Here is a 17,445-nt window from a genome sequence, read left to right on the forward strand (position 1 = left end):
ATAGGGGGCAGTATTATAGTAGTTATATTCTTGTACATAGGGGCAGTATTATAGTAGTTATATTCTTGTACATAGGAGGCAGTATTATAGTAGTTATATTCTTGTACATAGGGGGCAGTATTATAGTAGTTATATTCTTGTACATAGGGGCAGTATTATAGTAGTTATATTCTTGTACATAGGAGGCAGTATTATAGTAGTTATATTCTTGTACATAGGGGGCAGTATTATAGTAGTTATATCCTTGTACATAGGGGGCAGTATTATAGTAGTTATATCCTTGTACATAGGAGGCAGTATTATAGTAGTTATATTCTTGTACATAGGGGGCAGTATTATAGTAGTTATATTCTTGTACATAGGAGGCAGTATTATAGTAGTTATATTCTTGTACATAGGAGGCAGTATTATAGTAGTTATATTCTTGTACATAGGGGCAGTATTATAGTAGTTATATTCTTGTACATAGGAGCAGTATTATAGTAGTTATATTCTTGTACATAGGGGGCAGTATTATACTAGTTATATTCTTGTACATAGGAGCAGTATTATAGTAGTTATATTCTTGTACATAGGGGGCAGTATTATAGTAGTTATATTCTTGTACATAGGAGCAGTATTATAGTAGTTATATTCTTGTACATAGGGGGCAGTATTATAGTAGTTATATTCTTGTACATAGGGGGCAGTATTATAGTAGTTATATTCTTGTACATAGGGGGTAGTATTATAGTAGTTATATTCTTGTACACAGGGGGCAGTATTATAGTAGTTATATTCTTGTACATATGGGACAGTATTATAGTAGTTATATTCTTGTACACAGGGGGCAGTATTATAGTAGTTATATTCTTGTACATAGGAGGCAGTATTATAGTAGTTATATTCTTGTACATAGGAGGCAGTATTATAGTAGTTATATTCTTGTACATAGAGGACAGTATTATAGTAGTTATATTCTTGTACATAGGAGCAGTATTATAGTAGTTATATTCTTGTACATAGGGGGCAGTATTATAGTAGTTATATTCTTGTACATAGGAGCAGTATTATAGTAGTTATATTCTTGTACATAGGGGGCAGTATTATAGTAGTTATATTCTTGTACATAGGGGGCAGTATTATAGTAGTTATATTCTTGTACATAGGGGGCAGTATTATAGTAGTTATATTCTTGTACATAGGAGGCAGTATTACAGTAGTTATATTCTTGTACATAGAGGACAGTATTATAGTAGTTATATTCTTGTACATATGAGCAGTATTATAGTAGTTATATTCTAGTACATAGGGGCAGTATTATAGTAGTTATATTCTTGTACATAGGGGGCAGTATTATAGTAGTTATATTCTTGTACATAGGAGGCAGTATTATAGTAGTTATATTCTTGTACATAGAGGACAGTATTATAGTAGTTATATTCTTGTACATATGAGCAGTATTATAGTAGTTATATTCTTGTACATAGGGGGCAGTATTATAGTAGTTATATTCTTGTACATAGGGAGCAGTATTATAGTAGTTATATTCTTGTACATAGGAGCAGTATTATAGTAGTTATATTGTTGTACATAGGGGGCAGTATTATAGTAGGTATATTCTTGTACATAGGAGGCAGTATTATAGTAGTTATATTCTTGTACATAGGAGCAGTATTACAGTAGTTATATTCTTGTACATAGTAGCAGTATTATAGTAGTTATATTCTTGTACATAGGGGGCAGTATTATAGTAGTTATATTCTTGTACATAGGGGGCAGTATTATAGTAGTTGTATTCTTGTACATAGGGGGCAGTATTATAGTAGGTATATTCTTGTACATAGGGGGCAGTATTATAGTAGTTATATTCTTGTACATAGGGGGCAGTATTATAGTAGGTATATTCTTGTATATAGCGGCGACACATGTATTGTCCTTAATGAAGAAAGCTGGGTAATTTTCCCCCCAATAGCCCAGTAATAGTAGCCTGAATCTGTGACTTAGATAAGAAGTACCATCTGATGGACTAACACCTAGAGGTGATACCTGATGTTAATTCTCTTTACATATAAACCGCTTCACATTAAAGGTCTGGAGAATAAAACCGTTTTCTTCAGACCTTTAATGTGAAATGGTTTATAGGATTCTGTGATTTCTGTAGAAGAATCTGAACTTGTCGTTAGATTTACGGAGGATTTGGCAAGACGATCACCCAGCTACAGAGCTTAATAAGAGTTTACATTGACCCCGAAAGGCAAATTTGAGAAGCCAGACGTTGGCGTCCCCGATAATGTACGGATGCTGCTCTATCACGTCCAATAAACATTAGTCTCCGTTCAGGAAGAGGAATTGGGAGCAAGAATAAGTTAAATGTAGCATGTGTAAAGCGTTTTCCGAGCCCTGGATGCTGCAGGGGCGCATTAAATCATTGCAATGTTAATTACAGATCAATGCATATTTATCTGATCTTATTGCACAACGTGTTGTCGGGTGCAGAGGGTATCAGCCACGTCCTGGGCATCAGAGGTGATGGCAGCCGTGCCAGCGGTGGTATACGGTATGTAGGAGAGCACCCATCATACACAATAATGGGTACGTCAGACTCAGCGCTCACGGGTCAGAAGAAGACGAGACGCAAACTCACCTTAAAAAGCATCGTCATGTCCACAAGGAATGGGCGGCGCTCCGTATTTGGTCCGCATTTCGTCTGTATTTGGTCCGTTTCAGGTTTTTTTCTCTGCACGCTATGTGTTTTTCACATCCGCAAAAAAAAAGTGAAACAAGCGCAATTTTTTTTTCTGTATCTTAAAAAAACAGCCCACAGACAAGCGGCAGCCGGGTGGCATCAAGCGCTTTCCTTACTTTCTCCTCTCCCAACTGACTTGAATGGGCCGCTCATCCATAGAATGGGTCAGATCAGTGCGTGCCATTAGCCAGCGTAATAAGACGTGCTGGTATGTGCTGTGCCATAGAATAACAAGGGTGCAGGCGTGCGGCAGATGGATGCTGGTACTCCTGGGTCTTCCTTTAGGTTCGTGTGGCACTCAGGCTTCTATAGCGGGTGCATCCAGCGCCCGCGAATACTCTGCACCAAGCCTCCATTCATTCAGTGCGACTCAGACCAGCGTTTTAGCGCCTCTGAAATGGAACGCTGTATCTGCTATTTTAAAGTAGTTCTTTTAAGGGTGTTTTTGACTCCCTGCATCAGTAAGTGTGCGATAACAAGACTGGACAAAGCAGTTTAACGCCGCTTACTATGTCACGAAAGGAAAACCAGCGGTGACATCATCGGCTCGCTTTGTCTGCCAGGGGGATTAACACGCTTGTGTGGGAATGGCGTTGGAAAGTGTTGCGAATGCGGCGAGGAGGAGGAGTCAGGAAGATGAGTGAGTCTATAACCTCCAATAGGATGGTCGCGCACACAGCTTTACTCAGGTCTGCGGGCGTGCGGGCGCTGCCATCAGGACGCCACGTTTCCAATAACCACACTGTGTGAATGATGATGATGTCACTGTACCGCCATCGTCTTTACGCCATTCTTCGCCACGCTTCCCAAGCCCATCCCGTAGCCTCCAGCGGCTGATGAGAGAGGATGGGGCTGATGTCACGTTGTGGGACTCGCGGTTTGCTGTCAGGTGGGGCGGCGGTGCTAATAGTCGGCGCTGCCGCTCCATGATTTAGCGGTTCCTGTTCCAGGGCTGACAGTCAGGTATGCCTCCCCTCCCCATTATAACTCACTCTGGGCTATTATTCAGCTCCTGAGCTCTGGCCCCGCTGCAGCGCGCCCAAACATAATATCCTTCATGCATATATTACCCGCTGCCTATTATCTGGAATGATTTCGGAATTAAATTTCAGCCCAGCAATATTGGCTCTAAGAGCGGCTCACTTTATGGTCTAGTCAAAGGTTAGAATACCAATCAAAGCGCCGCTGCCGATGCGCCCAGACATTTTAATATTCCAAAACCCGGTAATTGTAAAAGGACATAATATTTTTTCCCTGATTACCCCAAAGGCAACACATGTTAACAAGACGGGAACGGCGAATGAAAAGAACGCTGCCAGAGTTCGGCTTTTCTCTTGGAGGCATATTTAAAAGAGTAGAGACCCGGGATCTCATCTCTTTACATAGAGGGGGGGGGGTCTTAGCCCCCCCTACCCCCTCCTTATTGTTCTGCAGCACCGATAAGAGGGTGAAGGTTTGATGGCTAATTGAATATTAGCGGATCCCTTACAAAGCTCCGCCGCCGTCCGCTCATTACCTGTAATTATGTTTACACTGCAATTAAACATTAATTAAAACATTTGCTCTGCTCCCTAACTCCGCCCTGGGTGCGCTGCCCGCATAATCCCGTATTAATTCCCGCAGATGAGATTTACTCCAGATGTTATTTCATATTGTCGTATTAATTGCAGCTGCTAATAAACCCACCTCATTAGGAGAGCGCGGTCCACGCCAGCAGCCGGCGCAAGGCGGGCGAACTGCAAGATCCGAGACGCTCCATAGAGGCGGACCGCAATACGGCAGGTAACACAGAGGACTGCCCCCAAATACCATGAAAGGGGCTTACCAATGGGTAGGGGTCCGCCACTCAGGACCCCCGCGGATCAGCTGTTTGCTGTGCACTGATGTCTAACAGGCTCATCTTCTGTAACAGACTCCATGAGCGTCCCGTCCCCCCCCCACCCCCCACCCCTTCACACCAACGCAACTGATCTCTAGTCGCCATCATTTCTGCGTGATTTCAGTATTATCGTGAGGCGCTGTTCGCTGCAGACACGTCCTGCCCCCGCGAGCTGTCGTTCTGTCCTATGTATGCCGCTCTGTGCGGCCTCCGCGTCTCGGCCTGCTTCTCTGGTCGCCATCAGTTTTTCACTTTGGCAAAAAAATTTAAACGAGACCAAATCTTTTTTCCTGCCACTTATAATAAGATGGATGCCGTCAGTGTGCCATCAGCGTGCCATCAGCGTGCCTTCAAGGTGCCGTCAGTGTGCCGTCAGTGTGCCGTCAGCGTGCCATCAGCGTGCCATCAGCGTGCCGTCAGTGTGCCATCAGCGTGCCTTCAGGGTACCATCAGTGTGCCATCAGGGTGCCGTCAGGGTGCCGTCAGTGTGCCGTCAGGGTGCCGTCAGTGTGCCGTCAGGGTGCCGTCAGTGTGCCGTCAGGGTGCCGTCAGTGTGCCGTCAGGGTGCCCTCAGGGTGCAGTCAGGGTGCCATCAGTGTGCCTTCAGGGTGCCGTCAGTGTGCCATCAGTGTGCCATCAGTGTGCCTTCAGGGTGCCGTCAGTGTGCCATCAGTGTGCCTTCAGGGTGCCGTCAGTGTGCCGTCAGTGTGCCTTCAGGGTGCCGTCAGTGTGCCTTCAGGGTGCCGTCAGTGTGCCGTCAGGTTGCCCTCAGGGTGTCGTCAGGGTGCCATCAGTGTGCCCTCAGGGTGCTGTCAGAGTGCCATCAGTGTGCCCTCAGGGTGTCGTCAGGGTGTCGTCAGGGTGCCATCAGTGTGCCCTCAGGGTGTCGTCAGGGTGCCATCAGTGTGCCCTCAAGGTGCCGTCCGCCCCTTATCCTCTCCCCAGTAGGCGAGTCTTGCCCGTATTACGGATGAGGATAGCACGGCTCCAGGGCCGCGGATCTGATATATTACAGTGTTGCAGAGTGTCCTCCAGCGACGTGAGTGTGTGAAGCTACAGATCCAGAGAACTACAAGTCCCAGAATGTCCAGCAGTTTCTCTGTCACTCATTCAGTGTTCCCGGCCTCAGCGCTACAAATAAACATGGAACGATACAAAGGATCTCCACGATGCACCATTTCCAGCTATTAACCCCTTGAGGACCAGAGGTGCGTCACTATCTTCGGCTTCTCCTCCCCCGACTCCCGCAGGACTTCTTACTTTTTGCCGGACGGGTTTTATTTAACCATTTTTTTAAGGCAGGAAAAATGAAAAAAAAAATCCCCTTTTGGTTGGTTTTAGTATTCCCAGCGTGCGCCGAGCTGCTGTCCGGGGGGGCCGCACATTTACGGATTTAATGGTTTTCTATTTTGAAAAGGTAAATACATTTCTTTCTTAAAGAAAAATAGCTTTGTGCTGACACTCTGAGACCTGACACTGCCGGGGGCCGGGCTCGTGTATATGAGGTCCGGGCTCGTGTATATGGGGTCCGGGCTCGTGTATATGGGGTCGGGGCTCGTGTATATGGGGGCCGGGGCTCGTGTATATGGGGTCCGGGCTCGTGTATATGGGGCCGGGGCTCGTGTATATGGGGTCGGGGCTCGTGTATATGGGGTCGGGGCTCGTGTATATGGGGTCAGGGCTCGTGTATATGGGGTCGGGGCTCGTGTATATGGGGTCGGGGCTCGTGTATATGGGGTCCGGGCTCGTGTATATGGGGTCCGGGCTCGTGTATATAGGGGTCGGGGCTCGTGTATATGGGGTCGGGGCTCGTGTATATGGGGTCGGGGCTCGTGTATATGGGGTCGGGGCTCGTGTATATGGGGTCGGGGCTCGTGTATATGGGGTCCGGGCTCGTGTATATGGGGTCGGGGCTCGTGTATATGGGGTCGGGGCTCGTGTATATGGGGTCGGGGCTCGTGTATATGGGGTCGGGGCTCGTGTATATGGGGTCGGGGCTCGTGTATATGGGGTCGGGGCTCGTGTATATGGGGTCGGGGCTCGTGTATATGGGGTCCGGGCTCGTGTATATGGGGTCCGGGCTCGTGTATATGGGGTCCGGGCTCGTGTATATGGGGTCGGGGCTCGTGTATATGGGGTCGGGGCTCGTGTATATGGGGTCCGGGCTCGTGTATATGGGGTCCGGGCTCGTGTATATAGGGGTCCGGGCTCGTGTATATGGGGTCGGGGCTCGTGTATATGGGGTCGGGGCTCGTGTATATGGGGTCGGGGCTCGTGTATATGGGGTCGGGGCTCGTGTATATGGGGTCGGGGCTCGTGTATATGGGGTCGGGGCTCGTGTATATGGGGTCCGGGCTCGTGTATATGGGGTCGGGGCTCGTGTATATGGGGTCGGGGCTCGTGTATATGGGGTCGGGGCTCGTGTATATGGGGTCGGGGCTCGTGTATATGGGGTCGGGGCTCGTGTATAGAGGGTCCGGGCTCGTGTATAGGGGGTCCGGGCTCGTGTATAGGGGGTCCGGGCTCGTGTATATGGGGTCCGGGCTCGTGTATATGGGGTCCGGGCTCGTGTATATGGGGTCCGGGCTCGTGTATATAGGGTCCGGGCTCGTGTATATGGGGTCCGGGCCCGTGTATATGGGGTCGGTGCTCGTGTATAGGGGGTCCGGGCTCGTGTATAGGGGGTCCGGGCTCGTGTATATGGGGTCCGGGCTCGTGTATATGGGGTCGGGGCTCGTGTATATGGGGTCGGGGCTCGTGTATATGGGGTCCGGGCTCGTGTATATGGGGTCCGTGCTCGTGTATATGGAGTGCGGGCTCGTGAATATGGGGTCCGGGCTCGTGTATATGGGGTCCGGGCTCGTGTATATGGGGTCCGGGCTCGTGTATAGGGGGTCGGGGCTCCTGTATATGGGGTCGGGGCTCGTGTATATGGGGTCCGGGCTCGTGTATAGGGGGTCCGGGCTCGTGTATAGGGGTCCGGGCTCGTGTATAGGGGGTCCGGGCTCGTGTATAGGGGGTCGGGGCTCGTGTATATGGGGTCCGGGCTCGTGTATATGGGGTCCGGGTTCGTGTATATGGGGTCCGGGCTCGTGTATATGGGGTCCGGGCTCGTGTATATGGGGTCCGGGCTCGTGTATATAGGGTCCGGGCTCGTGTATATGGGGTCCGGGCTCGTGTATATGGGGTCCGGGCTCGTGTATATGGGGTCCGGGCTCGTGTATATGGGGTCCGGGCTCGTGTATATGGGGTCGGGGCTCCTGTATATGGGGTCGGGGCTCGTGTATATGGGGTCCGGGCTCGTGTATATGGGGTCGGGGCTCGTGTATATGGGGTCGGGGCTCGTGTATATGGGGTCGGGGCTCGTGTATATGGGGTCGGGGCTCGTCTATATGGGGTCGGGGCTCGTGTATATGGGGTCGGGGCTCGTGTATATGGGGTCGGGGCTCGTGTATATGGGGTCGGGGCTCGTGTATATGGGGTCGGGGCTCGTGTATAGAGGGTCCGGGCTCGTGTATATGGGGTCCGGGCTCGTGTATATGGGGTCCGGGCTCGTGTATATGGGGTCCGGGCTCGTGTATATGGGGTCCGGGCTCGTGTATATAGGGTCCGGGCTCGTGTATAAGGGGTCCGGGCTCGTGTATAGGGGGTCCGGGCTCGTGTATAGGGGGTACGGGCTCGTGTATAGGGGGTCCGGGCTCGTGTATAGGGGGTCGGGGCTCGTGTATATGGGGTCGGGGCTCGTGTATATGGGGTCGGGGCTCGTGTATATGGGGTCGGGGCTCGTGTATAGGGGGTCGGGGCTCGTGTATAGGGGGTCCGGGCTCGTGTATATGGGGTCCGTGCTCGTGTATATGGGGTCCGTGCTCGTGTATATGGAGTGCGGGCTCGTGAATATGGGGTCGGGGCTCGTGTATATGGGGTCCGGGCTCGTGTATATGGGGTCCGGGCTCGTGTATATGGGGTCCGTGCTCGTGTATATGGAGTGCGGGCTCGTGAATATGGGGTCCGGGCTCGTGTATATGGGGTCCGGGCTCGTGTATATGGGGTCCGGGCTCGTGTATATGGGGTCCGGGCTCGTGTATAGAGGCTCCGGGCTCGTGTATATGGGGTCGGGGCTCGTGTATATGGGGTCGGGGCTCGTGTATATGGGGTCGGGGCTCGTGTATAGAGGGTCGGGGCTCGTGTATAGAGGGTCCGGGCTCGTGTATATGGGGTCCGGGCTCGTGTATAGGGGGTCCGGGCTCGTGTATAGGGGGGTCCGGGCTCGTGTATATGGGGTCCGGGCTCGTGTATATGGGGTCCGGGCTCGTGTATATGGGGTCGGGGCTCGTGTATAGGGGGTCCGGGCTCGTGTATAGGGGGTCCGGGCTCGTGTATAGGGGGTCCGGGCTCATGTATAGGGGGTCCGGGCTCGTGTATATGGGGTCCGGGCTCGTGTATATGGGGTCCGGGCTCGTGTATATGGGGTCGGGGCTCGTGTATAGAGGGTCCGGGCTCGTGTATAGGGGGTCCGGGCTCGTGTATATGGGGTCGGGGCTCGTGTATATGGGGTCGGGGCTCGTGTATATGGGGTCGGGCTCGTGTATATGGGGTCAGGGCTCGTGTATAGAGGGTCCGGGCTCGTGTATAGGGGGTCCGGGCTCGTGTATATGGGGTCGGGGCTCGTGTATATGGGGTCGGGGCTCGTGTATATGGGGTCGGGCTCGTGTATATGGGGTCGGGGCTCGTGTATATGGGGTCGGGGCTCGTGTATATGGGGTCGGGGCTCGTGTATATGGGGTCGGGGCTCGTGTATATGGGGTCGGGGCTCGTCTATATGGGGTCGGGGCTCGTGTATATGGGGTCGGGGCTCGTGTATATGGGGTCCGGGCTCGTGTATATGGGGTCGGGGCTCGTGTATATGGGGTCGGGGCTCGTGTATATGGGGTCGGGGCTCGTGTATATGGGGTCGGGGCTCGTGTATATGGGGTCGGGGCTCGTGTATATGGGGTCGGGGCTCGTGTATATGGGGTCGGGGCTCTTGTATATGGGGTCGGGGCTCGTGTATATGGGGTCGGGGCTCGTGTATAGAGGGTCCGGGCTCGTGTATAGGGGGTCCGGGCTCGTGTATATGGGGTCCGGGCTCGTGTATATGGGGTCCGGGCTCGTGTATATGGGGTCCGGGCTCGTGTTTGCGGGGTTCGGGCTCGTGTTTGCGGGGTCCGGGCTCGTGTATATGGGGTCCGGACTCGTGTTTGCGGGGTCCAGGCTCGTGTTTGCGGGGTCCGGGCTCGTGTATATGGGGTCCGGGCTCGTGTTTGCGGGGTCCGGGCTCGTGTTTGCGGGGTCCGGGCTCGTGTTTGCGGGGTCCGGGCTCATGTTTGCGGGGTCCGGGCTCGTGTTTGCGGGGTCCGGGCTCGTGTTTGCGGGGTCCGGGCTCGTGTTTGCGGGGTCCGGGCTCGTGTTTGCGGGGTCCGGGCTCGTGTTTGCGGGGTCCAGGCTCGTGTGCGCTGCGGCTTTTATTAATACCACTTTGTTATTCCCACTTCTTGAGATCTCGGACCCCAATACATGGCGGTTTTATTTTATTCCAGCATTCAGCCTGTTTTCTTCGTTTTACGGCCCTCACCGTACGGGAAGCATTGTGGTGCTTTAACAGTTCGGCCTTGCACGTACATGGCGATACCATATGTGGGGATTTTTAATTGTTTTGTGTTCTTTATAGGGAACGTGGGAACACGGGGTCTTTGAACTTTTTTTTTTACTTTTTAACTGTTAAAAAGGCTTTATTAAAGTATTTTTCGCACCTGTATTTAGCCCCACAGGGAATGTTCAGGTGCGATCATCTGTTCGCTTGTACTGGATATTACAGAGCCTCGGTATTGCAGTGTAGAGTGATTTTTGATGGTGCCAGGACAAGGCTTAATAGGCATCTATGCATGGCAGCACTGAGTGCCTTCAGTAGGGGGATCCTACTGACAATCTAGTGTCTATGCAGACAGACCATCCAATGCACTTAGAGGAAAGGAGGCTTCGTTCACAGCCTCCACTGCTGAACTCTGTTAAGGCCCTTTTACACAGAATGATTATCACTCAAAATTTGCTCAAAAGCCATCTTTTGAGAATTAATCGTTGCGTGTAAATGCACCCAGCTTTCACTTTTCTGCCAAACGATGATTTTCAGTTCAGCATAAAATCCATCGTTCGATATTAGTACTGATAAGTAGCACCGCACGCTGTGTTCTGCCCAAGCAGCACTGGTTACATTGTCTCAGCTTTCAGCCCCGCGGCAGAACAAAGAAAATATATTCACAGAACAGACCACCTGCTGTTCCCTAAATATAGCTCCTGCCTGCTCATACGCATTAATAAGCTACCAATTGGTACTAATAGGAATTGGTACTAATTAGTAGTTTATGCAGAATGATCGCTCAAAAGCCATCCAGCAGACTGCAATTAGCTCCTCCCATAACGGAAAAGTAAAACAGAACCTGCAGCGCCGGTGTGAACGCGGCCTCTGTGCGCGTCTGCGTCCGATGTCACACTTCTATCACATCCAACTACAACCACACGAACAAACTCAGAACAAGGCGCCAAACGGAAAAAAACAACAGAAACCAAGGTTACCGGCCTCACGGCGAATCGCTAAGGGGCCGATGGAAACCAGAAGCATTCGTCAGCGCGGTGTCCAGCCGCGTGTCCATCAGCGCGGCGTCCATCTGCGTGTCCATCTGCGTGTCCGTCTGCGCGGCGTCCATCTGTGTGTCTGTCTGCGTGGCATCTATTTGTGCGTCCATCTGCATGTCCGTCTGTGCGGCGTCCATCTGCGTGTCCGTCTGCGCGGCGTCCATCTGCGTGTCCGTCTGCGCGGCGTCCATCTGCGTGTCCGTCTGTGCGGCGTCCATCTGCGTGTCCGTCAGCGCGGCATCCATCTGTGTGTCTGTCTGCGTGGCATCTATTTGTGCGTCCGTCAGTGCGGCGACCATCTGCGTGTCCGTCAGCGCGGCGTCCATCTGTGTGTCTGTCTGCGTGGCATCTATTTGTGCGTCCATCGGCGTGTCCGTCTGTGCGGCGTCCATCTGCGTGTCCGTCTGCGCGGCGTCCATCTGCGTGTCCGTCTGCGCGGCGTCCATCTGCGTGTCCGTCTGCGCGGCGTCCATCTGCGTGTCCGTCAGCGCGGCATCCATCTGTGTGTCTGTCTGCGTGGCATCTATTTGTGCGTCCGTCAGTGCGGCGTCCATCTGCGTGTCCGTCAGCGCGGCGTCCATCTGTGTGTCTGTCTGCGTGGCATCTATTTGTGCGTCCATCTGCATGTCCGTCTGTGCGGCGTCCATCTGCGTGTCCGTCTGCGCGGCGTCCATCTGCGTGTCCGTCTGCGCGGCGTCCATCTGCGTGTCCGTCTGCGCGGCGTCCATCTGCGTGTCCGTCTGCGCGGCGTCCATCTGCGTGTCCGTCTGCGCGGCGTCCATCTGCGTGTCCGCCTGCGCGGCGTCCATCTGCGTGTCCGTCTGTGCGGCGTCCATCTGTGTGTCCGTCAGCACGGTGTCCATCGGCGTGTCCGTCTGCGCGGCGTCCATCGGCGTGTCCGTCTGCGCGGCGTCCATCGGCGTGTCCGTCTGCGCGACGTCCATCGGCGTGTCCGTCTGCGCGGCGTCCATCGGCGTGTCCGTCTGCGCGGCGTCCATCGGCGTGTCCGTCTGCGCGGCGTCCATCGGCGTGTCCGTCTGCGCGGCGTCCATCTGTGTGTCCGTCAGCACGGTGTCCATCGGCGTGTCCGTCTGCGCGGCGTCCATCGGCGTGTCCGTCTGCGCGGCGTCCATCGGCGTGTCCGTCTGCGCGGCGTCCATCTGTGTGTCCGTCAGCACGGTGTCCATCGGCGTGTCCGTCTGCGCGGCGTCCATCGGCGTGTCCGTCTGCGCGGCGTCCATCGGCGTGTCCGTCTGCGCGGCGTCCATCTGCGTGTCCGTCTGCGCTGCGTCCATCTGCGCCCCATGTAATGGATCCGTTTTGCAGAGGACATAATTATTTACCTCCTTGTCTTCCATGAGAAGAATAGAGACCTGCTGCAACAGCCGCAGACCTAGCGCCCTGAACACGCACCAGCGGGACACGAAATACGGGCCGTTGTTTTCTGTCCCCACAATGAAAGAGAAGTAAACTGCAAATGCAGATGTGAAGCGGGCGCAGGATCTCTCTATGGGGTTCTCTATTGCGCACAACCCACCCACATCAACCGTATTAGCACACAAGGGACGGGGCGACCGCGGCAGACTGCAGGAGGAGGAAGCGGGCAGCGAGCGGCGGGTCCTGCCCTCCCATCAGTACTGGATCAGCACCCACCCCCGCCCAGGTCGGCTTTATGCCCATGTGCCCCTCTGTTGTTCCAATGAAACGTATTAAACGCCAACCTGTCATGTGTCAGCGCCCGTCATCTCAGAAGGCACAAATAGTTCCTGCAGGCAAGGGCACGGCCGGGCGGTGGGGGCAGCGGGCGCAGCTCCTCATTACACAAGTCGCGGCCCGGGTTACTTGCTCTGCCAGCTACAAGCTGCTATCTGCTCAGCAAAAGTTTAGTGAACTTCAAATGGCGATGTGTAATGGTCAGTGAACTGCGCAATGCCTCGCCGTGCCGTCACTTCGCATTTACCGAGAGCCGGCAATCAGCCAGCAGATCTGCTCTGACAGCACATGACAGGCACATCTCCCAGGCGGGCGCTGCGCGGCATTTACAGGAGAGCACACCCTTCAGTAGTAGACCCCCGTACAGGAGAAGGAAGAATATATAGGCACCCGGAGCCGGCGAAAACCCTCCATGTGCAGAGTAACCTCCTCTACTGCTCTCTGGTAACAGCCACTTTAGGCTGCTGAAGGGGGGATTGTAATCTATTCTTCTCTGTTATCTGCCACATCGGGCTGTGGGAAGGCTGACTGTAGTGATCTTCAGTGGGATGAGTAACAATGTAGAGACCCCCGACAGCCCACCGGGACCACTACTACGTATCCTATATCTGCAGTACTGAGAACATCATATATGTGACTGATATCATCCGCTCTTCTTATAAAGCCCCATCGACACGGCACAAGTGCCAGGAACCGATCCCAATAGTCCCAGTGAGGCTTGGAGCGCAGCCGGCATGGATGCGAAGCAGGCCGGAGAGCGCTGTTGTTTCCCCCTACCACTACACCCCACACCTCCATTCACTGACAGCAGGCAGTTGTTCAGTCTCTGCATGCATTTACATGAGATGACTATCCGTCAGAACACGGGGCTGCAAACAACGCTTAACGACAATCATCCCGTGCAAAAGGACTTTGACGCTCCAGCACTGATATAACCTCCAGACATCATATATGTGATATCAGCTGCTGCTCTTATAACGCTCCAGCACTGATATAACCTCCAGACATCATATATGTGATATCAGCTGCTGCTCTTATAACACTCCAGTACTGATATAACCCCCAGAGACATCATATATGTGATATCAGCCGCCCCTCTTATAACGCTCCAGCACTGATACAACCTCCAGACATCATATATGTGATATCAGCCGCCCCTCTTATAACGCTCCAGTACCGATATAACCTCCAGACATCATATGTGTGATATCAGCTGCTGCTCTTATAACGCTCCAGCACTGATATAACCTCCAGCGACATACATGTGATATCAGCTGCTCCTCTTATAACGCTCCAGCACTGATATAACCCCAAGACATCATATATGATATCAGCTGCTGCTCTTATAACGCTCAAGTACTGATATAACCCCCAGAGAAATCACATATATGATAACAGCTGCTCCTCTTATAACGCTCCAGTACTGATATAACCTCTACAGACATCATATATGCAATATCAGCCACTCCTCTTATAGCGCTCCAGTACTGATATAACCTCCAGAGACATATATGTGATATCAGCTGCAACGCTTATATGGCTGCAGTACTGATATAACCCCCAGAGACATCGTATATTTGATATCAGCCTCCTCTCTTATAACGCTCCAGCACTGATATAACCTCCAGAGTCATATATGTGATATCAGCCACTTCTCTTATAACACTCCAGCACTGATATAACCTCCAGAGACATCATATATGTGATATCAGCAGCTCCTATTATAACGCTCCAGCACTGATATAACCCCCAAAGACATCATATATGTGATATCAGCGGCTACTCTTTTAACCTCCAGAGACATCATACATGTGATATCAGCTGCTCCTCTTATAACGCTCCAGTACTGATATAACCTCCAGACATCATATATGTGATATTAGCAGCTCCTCTTTTAACACTCCAGTACTGATATAACCTCCAGAGACATCATATATGTGATATCAGCAGCTCCTATTATAACGCTCCAGCACTGATATAACCCCCAAAGACATCATATATGTGATATCAGCGGCTACTCTTTTAACCTCCAGAGACATCATACATGTGATATCAGCTGCTCCTCTTATAACGCTCCAGTACTGATATAACCTCCAGACATCATATATGTGATATTAGCAGCTCCTCTTTTAACACTCCAGTACTGATATAACCTCCAGAGACATCATATATGTGATATCAGCTGCTCGTCTTATAACGCTACCGTACTAATATAAGCTCCAGAGACATCCTATATGTGATATCAGCCGCTGCTCTAATAACATTCGAGCACTGATATAACCTCCAGAGACATATATGCGATATCGGCCGCTCCTCTTATAACACTTGAGTACTGATATAACCTCAAGAGACATCATATATGTGATATCAGCTGCTTCTCTTATAACGCTCTAGTACTGATATAACCCCCAGAGACATCATATATGTGATATCAGCCGCCCCTCTTATAATGCTCCAGTACTGATATAACCTCCAGAGACATCATATATGTGATATCAGCCGCCTCTCTTATAACGCTCCAGTACTGATATAACCTCCAGAGCCATCATATATGTGACTGATATCAGCGGCTCCTCTTACACTTTAGCACTGATATAACCCCCAGAGACATCATATATGTGATATCAGCAGCTCCTCTTATAACGCTCCAGTACTGATATAACCTCAAGACAAATCACATATGCGATATCAGTTGCTCCTCTTATAACGCTCTCGTACTGATATAACCCCCAGAGACATCATATATGTGATATCAGCCGCCCCTCTTATAACGCTCCAGCACTGATATAACTTCCAGAGACATCATATATGTGATATCAGCCGCCCCTCCTATAAAACGCCAGTACTGATATAACCCCCAGAGACATCATATATGTGATATCAGCTGCTCCACTTATAACGCTCCAGTACTAATATAACCTCCAGAGACATCATATATGTGATATCAGCCGCCCCTCTTATAACGCTCTAGTACTATTATAAACTCCACAGTGTAGGAATGAGGTCCATAAGTGCACACGAACATGCCGACAAGCAGTGGTTGCTGAGGACACTGCGGTCCCATGAAGCCTTCATTGCTGCTCTGGATGATGGGAGTACATTCCATCCTGTATGAAGGACCTGCTCCCTGATGTCTCTCAGTATTACGTCTCGTTCTTAAAGGGGCAGACACACGTATGAATGTTGCAGTATGTGCTTAGCTGCTTATCTCTAAGGCTGCCTGTCCACGGGCGCAGCGTTTTAATGCAGCAGCTTTCCGCCGCGGGAGAACACTAGAGTCACCACGATTTTTCACGATGAACGTATTATTACGAAAGGTTCATCGCGGCATGCCGCAACTATTATACGAGAGCGGATATCCGCTTGTGTACATCGGGCTGCGCTTTCTATAGTTATCCTATGGAAAGCGTTTCATACGTTACCGGCATACGGATTTTCGCCAGGGATGACGCAATGACATACGGCCTGTGGACAGGAGGCCTGATACCACAGACCAGCCCGCAGACTAATGGCCCCTCCTCCACCACGACCAATGTGGCACTTTCATGGGTCATGCTAGGAACACGCATTGCATGGAGTCCTCTGGTTAGGTATGAGACACGGTGATATATGTCGGCCCACGTGACACACGTGATGAGATGCAGCATGGTACTCGCCGGCATCAGACTCCCATTAACTGCACAATAAAAGGACGGAAGGGAAATCTGTCCGTCCCCGGAGAGGCGCTGGAGAAATCACACTTCATTTCCATGCAAATAAAGCCGACCGCGAAACACCTCCCCGAGGACAGGAAGACGTGGAGGGAAGGGATTTGTAAGGAAAAGTACCTTCTTCAGATTAATCCACTGCTTGAAGTAATCTGCGACCTGCAGTCCTAAATATTCACACTGTCCTGGCAGCCTGTCGGTGCAAAACAGAGAGAAGCGTTTAGTCTCCAGTGGATCAGCGCTAATCCTCACAAGTCATTATGTCACACGGCAACACATGCAGATACACCTGAGGCCACCACACAAGGGGGCGCCGCCGCGCATCACACCGGTGACATCATTCAGGCCGCTCTGATGTCATCTGCTGACGTCAATTAGCAGGTCCAACATAAAGCGCGCACAATGTCAGCGGCCGCCGCGGACGGCTGCGCTGACCACAAATATAGCATTAGTCATCAATACAAACCTGCATGAGCGAAACAATAAACTACTAATGATACGTCACAGTGTAACGAGCGGAGATACATGTACTGGTGAGATACAAGCATATATCATACATCAGCATATATGGAGATACCTTGTATACACGCTTACAGCCCTTCTACTGGGCATGTATACCAGCAGCAGATGGAAGGAAGCTGCTGAATACAAGGACTCAGAAAGAACCAGACGGATACCCAACATAGAACATGTGCGACACAAAGCGGGGCGTGATAAGTAACAGATATAAGAACGCTGGCATGAATAGG

The 17,445-nt window shown here is 51.5% G+C and overlaps 1 protein-coding gene across 1 annotated transcript in view; it reads right to left on the reverse strand.

Moving 5' to 3' along the window:
* Nucleotides 1–17,445, reverse strand: part of ERI3 (ERI1 exoribonuclease family member 3) — a 292,819-nt gene that overhangs the window by 172,224 nt on the left and 103,150 nt on the right. Inside the window, exon 6 of the mRNA XM_066597996.1 lies at nt 16,817–16,889. Within this exon, the coding sequence (XP_066454093.1) occupies nt 16,817–16,889 (73 nt within the window). The remainder of the gene's footprint in view (nt 1–16,816; nt 16,890–17,445) is intronic.

The sequence above is a fragment of the Eleutherodactylus coqui genome, chromosome 3 (assembly GCF_035609145.1).
Source record: "Eleutherodactylus coqui strain aEleCoq1 chromosome 3, aEleCoq1.hap1, whole genome shotgun sequence".
NCBI classification, from domain to species: domain Eukaryota; kingdom Metazoa; phylum Chordata; class Amphibia; order Anura; family Eleutherodactylidae; genus Eleutherodactylus; species Eleutherodactylus coqui.